Below are 7,200 nucleotides of genomic sequence, written 5' to 3' on the forward strand. Positions count from 1 at the left end.
TTGCGTGATGCTTTTTTTATTTATTTGCAAGCATTAAGCCAATTGTCACTGCAATAAATCATTCTGGATCTACAAGCATTTGACATTGTGTTACGATAGCACACTTTTGACCAGAAATGAATCTATTATAAACTGTGCAAGTGCGGTTGGGATTTAGGGAAAACAAGCATTCATATAAAAGCGTCACCGCTGTGGGTTTTGAATATGTGAATCAAGTCCTTACACTATCACCTGTGTACATGAACGAGAATCAATAGACCAGACTTCCTGTTCGTGTTGCATAACCTTAAATTCATATTTCTTCCAGTATGACCTCGCTTACAGTCAGTTACCTGAATAGGATGGCTTTCGGTTTCTATGCCAGTAAAGCATTTTTGCAGATACAGGTATACAAGTCATCTTGCCAGGGTTGTTTATTTGGACCAGTGCTTTAGGTCACTGTCTCTCATCCCCACAAAAGGAAGGGAAGTGTCTTAAAACAAAAGGTGCCCTCAATGAGTGTGATGAATATAATTTCCTAAAAAAAAGAGAAGCACAATTCAACAAACACCACATCCGCATTTCTGGGTACATCCAAAAAAAGCTTGCCTACTTCTCCAAAAGCTAGAAACTCAGGAAGTCAAACTACATGATAACTTATTCAGCTACAATAACCATTTGTTTTGTGGTTGTTTAAGTCATGGAAAATGTGAATTAAAATTAAGTCACGTCTTTTCCAGGAAACAAAAACAGTGCAGACAATGATTTAAAAAAGTATTCAACAGTTTAGTGAAACCGAAACGCATATTGGTGTATTGCTTCCTCGTGTCAATGGAGGCTTCAAAAATAAGAAAGTGGCTTTACAACTGTAGGCCCGTACCCTGCTGTGACCAGTTTGCATGCCCAAGATTTCAGGATTGTTTTTCCAACAGGGGCGACAGGGATCAGGTTCTAAAATAAAGTGTTCAAAACTGTGCAAAACATATGAATGATTGAAAAGCACAGCATTGCACTTCAGTAGGGATGGGAGGTCTCTTTAAATCATCACTTGCTTTGAAACTGGAAGAAAAAAGATGGTGGGAAATTACAAATTGTACAAATTATAAATTGGTGCATTTTGGTAATTGTTATCTTGAGCTATAAAAACTCAATTTGCAAGCTTTCTGAATACATACATAAAACTACTATTACTAATAATGAGTTTAACGTAGTTTAGGCTACAAAATGGCATGAGTCACACGGTGTCTCATCCCATGCACAGATCATTTGTTTTATAATAAACATGAAGTGAAATTTCAAAGGAAGACAAAGAAGGAGGAAGAGCTGGAAAGGTCAAGAGGCCTATACAGTTGCCATTACATTGTGTGGAACACGTGCAGTTTCTCCACGTGCCAAACCATTCACAATGCAGAGCACACATCGTTCCATTTCCAGGCTCCCACATCACTCCATTTGTAACTCACATTGCCTGTCCTCCCCTTTTTTATTTGACATCTGCATGCTTTATACGTGCATGCATTTGTCATACAGGAATACAGAGAGCCGAGCGTCTGTTGTGCAGGAGGTGTAAGGTTGTGGTCAGAAGGAAGCTGCGGTTACGTTTGTTCCCTGAGAAAGCACACAAACTGGAAAGACACAGGTTGGGGCTGACCACCAAACAGCTGAGCTAAATTGTCCTTCTCGGACGATTCCCGCTCACATTCAAGCCATGGTCCACAGCCACACCGGCCCGCTGTGCGGAGAATGGCTATTTTCTATTTCTCCCTCAAGTCTGGAAAGTCCTTAATCATTGAGCAGTTGACCAAACACAACAATTGTCTAAACATCTCTGTGCACCGAAAAAAATAGATGCATAACTACCTGACCTCATTTTATAAGATGGTATAAAACTCGATCCCCGAAGGTCCGTGTGTATGCTGGTTTTCGTAATTACTTAATTTGTTTAATTAGCTACCTACATTTAAACACCTATCCAGGCCCTGGGATATTTTATAAGCACCTGTACCTGGAATCAAATGCACTTTTAGACCATCAACTGTAAAATACCTTGCATAATATATTTTAAAATATGTCAAATTGAATAATTAGATAAATTAAGTCACTGAGGACAAAAACCAGCATAGGCAGGACCTCCAGGAATTGAGTTTGAGAGCCCTGGTAAGTTGAGCTGGTTAAGGACATATTTGACTGTGTATCGCTGGGGGATGCATCATTAAGTTTGTGCATGTCAAATGTCATTGTGACTTCTGGACAATTTGGGCTTCCAATCACCTACTGAAAGGCAGTGCAATGTATTTGGAATAGTTCAATAGCATGACAAATACACGCTTGAGTAAAGAAGCCATATTTGGACACACATTTGTATAGAAATACACATTTTGTGGCATGGGTTAATGTTCCTAATCAACACAAATAACCAGTCTTACCTGCAGATATTACTGGTGGCACATATTTGCTATCTTCTCCTCACAGAATAAGCTCAGAGACATCTCCGTCTTCTGACTTCTACAGTGGATGGACCATCGGGAGAGACCCTCATCTTCCTTCTGTCTCTTTAGGTCCCTATATCAGAAACAGACATTACCAGGGCATTTGAAACCAGGGGAGGGGACTTATTGGTTAATTTGTTAATTTCCAACCTAATCAAGTGAACAGATGCAGAAGGTTGTAAAAGGAACAATTATGCTTTTGCTACTTTAAAAATATCAGATAAAGTGCCTCTCCTGGTGATGTTTGTTAATCAGTGACAGGAGATCATGAAGATGCAGAAACACACAACTGGTCACTCCCCCTGGTACCTTTTTATCATTTTGAATGGGTGAATTAGTATGGGGAGGGTGACTTTGTTCTGCAAAATCAAATCCGTGCGATATAAAAGGATGTCATGTAAATAATGTCAATTCCTGTTTTTCTCCCTACCTGTGCACTGGTGCGCACAATGGAAGGGTTAGCCTTTTACCACCAATGCGCTTTATCTGCATTCCTCCTGTGCCTCCTACAAACCCATCCTGCACAGAGTCTGGGTAAGTGTGTCCTTTTGCAGAGTTTATAGTAATAGCAATATCCTAAGAACTGCTTAGAGAGATGTGATTAAAACTGTAATCAAAAAGTATCCACACCCTTAAAGTGTTATGTGATGACATTTGAACAGAGAAAGTTCATGAAACCTGGTCCTGCGTACCTATCTGAAGTCTGAGTCAGTCTAGTGAAGTTTCCAGTTGACTGAACGCAGTTAAAACACAAATCCTTCTTCAGTTGTATTTGAATGCACATGTTGAAGAGGAGGATATGATAAATTCCCATACCTGTATTTATTTCCCTGGGTTACAGCGAGTCCAGTTCTACAGGAGGAAATCACACCAAAAGACCTGATGTTTCGCTCCATTGACTATAAAAACGTCCTGCACTGGAAACCTGGGAAGGGGATTTACAATGGGAAAGCAGTTTATTTTGTACAGCACAAAATGTAAGTATGGACCTTCTAATTCAACTGTGGATAAAGATTGGAATTAATGCAATTTCGGATATTTTGTGGTAAAGCAAAAATGGTTTTGAAAGGTGAAAAACAGTCTTGTCTGCAAGTCTTAAAGTTATTACATTGACAGTTTAAAATCATTAATTACTTCACCTTTTTTCATTTTAACCTTTTCTAGAAGTACAAACTCCCGTTTCCAAAATGTTTTCATACTATTTAATTGTACTCTATGTATAACAGCTGGCTATTTGCTAAAATACCAAAAATCCTTTTTTACATCAATTTGTAAGGATGGGTAATTAAAAGCGTTTTCTGATATTTTATATGAATTTTGCATTTCACACATCTCAGCATCACACGCAGACCAAATGACTGATGTCTGATGAAACTGAGCCCATATGGTTGGTTGCATTTAGCAGTGTTTAGTACCAGTGTAAGCATATTAAATAATTGTTGTAATTTAAGAAAGGAGGTACAATTGAATCACTGCAGAGCAGATTTATATACACCGTGTTAACTCTAATAAAAATGATTTGCTGTCTAATATTGATGGAAATGCTTGAGGCCAAAACAAGTTCGATATTTTGCAGTTTCACCTGTGACGCGGTGAGATTTACTGTCTCCGAATGACCGCATTATATCGGAGTAGAGGTGTAGTTTCTTGAGCTGCGACATCTCATCAGTCATGTTTCCTGCAACCCTAGCTATGGAGAGAAGCAGTGGACCAACGCAACTCACTGTCTGGGCATCACCAAGATGTCCTGTGACCTCAGTCAGGAGACCTCCGATCGGCGAGAATTTTACTACGCCCGAGTCCAAGCAGCCCTGTCTGGGGTGCACTCCCCCTGGGTGCTCAGCCAGAGATTTGTTCCACAGTGGGAGAGTAAGCATCAATGGCCTTTTCCCAACATCTCAAAGTATCTGTAGGAACTTAAGTTAGTAGTAGTATGAGAGGTTCAAATAAAAAGCTTTCCTTAGATGAACACTATCAAAATTATATTGACAGTAAATATAATCATCAACCAGCTGTAATCCTCATTTGAATATCTACTGATCTATATTTTGAGATAATTTTTTTGTGCATTAGGTGCATTTTTATAGTGTAAGGAAGCAAATTTTGGGTTATAAAGATTGGTTTTACTAGGGTCTAGATGTTACAGATGAACACCTGCATGGCCTTTACATTTCTCGACTGATTGTCTTAGTCGTGATGTATTGATCGACTTGTAACATCTTGTGCGATCGGTTCGTCCAGCGTTCTTCAGCCCTCCGAAGGTGAAGCTGGCGGCCAAGGAGCGGAGCATTCTGGTCCATCTCAGGCCACCTCACTCCCCCTACAGACGGAGGAAGGGCGGGTGGATATCGATGAAGAAGCTTCACAAGTTTAATTACAGGATATATGTCTCTCACGGCAACATTACCATGGTGAGTGACACAGTGAAATGTTTTTATCAAGGCCTTCAACATGCTGAACACGATCGCTTAGCTGAAGAATCAGTTAGAGAAAAGTAATGTTAGCCGATGTCAGACGGCATAATTTGCAACTGATACTGAATGAAAATGGGGAACACAGCTTTATAGACGCCAGAGTTTTAACCAACAAAGGCTCAGTTTAAACTGCTCAGTCGGAGCAGCCTTCATTTTTCCTAAGATTGCAGAATTGAACCTTTTGGCATTAACACACCTGTGAGGAAACGTCTCGAAAGATCCTTCATAGCTTAAAATAGAGGATAGAGGTGTATTAATCTTGCAGGGCTTGTGTGACCTGACCTCTGGTACTTGTGAAGCCTGGATTTGTTCAACTGTCTCCACGTTTCTAATGGTCAGAATGGTTTTTCCCTGGATGCACAGGAGAAACATGTCTTTCAGGGCTCTGTAAGCAAAGTATTGATCGTTAATCTGAGACCCAGGATGACCTACTGTGTCCAGGCCGAAGCCACCATTGAGCTGTACAGCCGAACCAGCAAGAGGAGCCGGAAAATATGTATCTCACTGTGAGGGTAAACCGGTGAGTACAAAATGCTTCAGACTTCATATAACACAACAGGCAGTTAGATTGATACCTAGAAGGGGCTTGACTAGACCAATGTTGTGAACGCCATCAAGGCTAGTTTCCTCCCCACCTTGGGATAAAAAACGCTTGAATGATGTGCTCACCTGTTGTCTGGCTAGCTGCTTAGACGCGATGACTATTATTCGTTCTGCCAGTCGTCTCGAATCCCACGTAGCCCAGAAGATAAGAGCGAAAGGCTTGCATTGCATTACAGAATTAGACCTGCTGAGGCAAAGGGGGTAAAAAAAGAAATCTGGGTCAAGAGACTTCATAGACAAAATCCTCCTCCTGCCCACGTCCCCTTAATTAACGCAGAAACTGAAATTAATTCACTGTGGAAATGGTCGGAGTCCACCAAAGACAAACCAGACTGCGAACAGGAAGCAGGCCCTGACTAAATCACCGTGATGAATGGGACACCTGCTTTCCTAAAATTGGCCCTCACATAATGGAACTCTTCCTTTTTTGTCCCCCTACGAGGACCCTTCAATTGTATTACAGTGACTTCCACTATAAGACTGCAGCAAGCATTTCATGACATGCTTCTATATTCCCTTTTTCTGCAGCTGGATGCAGGACGTTTTTGTTGTGTTTGACAGTCTGTCACGACCAGAAGAATCCACGTCGACCATGTGTCGCCGGACCACCTGATGAACTAACTGCCGATCCGTTCGGGTCTTACCTCAACTGCTGCACTGCCTGTGTGATAATTTACCGTTTGGGGGGATTTCTTTGAACCACTGCCACTGGATGCACATTTCCGATTCATTGTTTTACTCTTTTACCTGTTGTATTTACTAAAACCAACCCAGGATGCAATTTACTTAACAGAAAATGCTTTTCACTGAACTTTGGCTGCTGATAAGAATTCATATTTATCTCAATTTCATGTCTATTTCGCATAAAATCATGAATGGAGAAACCAGGCAGATAACACACTGATATACCATTAACCTGCTCACATTATTTTCAATAACAGGAACAGCTCTCACATGAAATCATTTAGTTCCCAAATGTAATTGACGCTGTTATTTATAGATGTTACTGTTGCAGTGAAACTGATTTGACGCATCCTCTGTAAACGCTGTGTGTAACGTCACATTTTCTTTTCTACTTTTGTCGGGATATCTGAAATGATGCGAAGGCTGGGAACTGAAAATAAGTAATTTGGTGTTGTCATCAATTAAATAAAGTATTACATCTTTCTTTTCGGTTTTTCTTCTTCTTTTAAACCCTAGGAAGTAGTATTTCCGAACTGATTGTTAAGAGTCACTGATACTGCTTACACTTTGGCCATACATTCAAAAGTAACATTTATACATCAGATTAATCAGGAAAAACTACGATTTCTTGGAACATTTTTATTGTAGTTTTACTTCAAACAAAGGTAACTCAAAAAAACTACTTTTACTTTTCTCTCCTTACACAGTTTTGCCAAAAATAAAATAAAATCTGTTACAGAAATAGTTTCAAACGTCATTCGGTTTGCACCAGACTGCAGAATCTGCAATTTGCAAAACAATTTTAAACGGAGGCATCGTTCATTTCTAACACTTGATTTCATTTATATATAAAAAAATAAAATCACCCGTGATACCTAACAGATTTCAAGAATACTTCCATTTCGCTCATCTTGGATTGGACCTGTGCTTCCATTTAGTCAACCAGTAACAAGCACCACAAATGAAAGAAC

At 39.9% G+C, this 7,200-nt stretch overlaps 1 protein-coding gene across 1 annotated transcript; it reads left to right on the forward strand.

The window, feature by feature from the left end:
- Positions 1 to 47: 47 nt before the first annotated feature.
- il22ra2 (interleukin 22 receptor, alpha 2) lies at positions 48 to 6,713 on the forward strand. Its single transcript, XM_066696544.1, has 6 exons — positions 48 to 3,002; positions 3,310 to 3,445; positions 4,159 to 4,337; positions 4,710 to 4,879; positions 5,306 to 5,462; positions 6,074 to 6,713. Exons 1-5 carry the CDS (start codon positions 2,873 to 2,875, stop codon positions 5,450 to 5,452), a joined length of 762 nt encoding a protein of 253 aa, XP_066552641.1. The 5' UTR covers positions 48 to 2,872; the 3' UTR covers positions 5,453 to 5,462; positions 6,074 to 6,713.
- Positions 6,714 to 7,200: the final 487 nt, after the last annotated feature.

The sequence above is a fragment of the Amia ocellicauda genome, chromosome 23 (genome assembly GCF_036373705.1).
Source record: "Amia ocellicauda isolate fAmiCal2 chromosome 23, fAmiCal2.hap1, whole genome shotgun sequence".
Lineage (NCBI taxonomy): Eukaryota > Metazoa > Chordata > Actinopteri > Amiiformes > Amiidae > Amia > Amia ocellicauda.

Bases quoted from the DNA above. Each gene is read 5' to 3' on its own strand.
- il22ra2 (XM_066696544.1), top strand. From the start codon at position 2,873: ATGTCAATTCCTGTTTTTCTCCCTACCTGTGCACTGGTGCGCACAATG. The intron at 3,446-4,158 runs GTAAGTATGGAC...CTGCAACCCTAG, and splicing joins TATTTTGTACAGCACAAAAT to CTATGGAGAGAAGCAGTGGA. The intron at 4,338-4,709 runs GTAAGCATCAAT...CGGTTCGTCCAG, and splicing joins ATTTGTTCCACAGTGGGAGA to CGTTCTTCAGCCCTCCGAAG.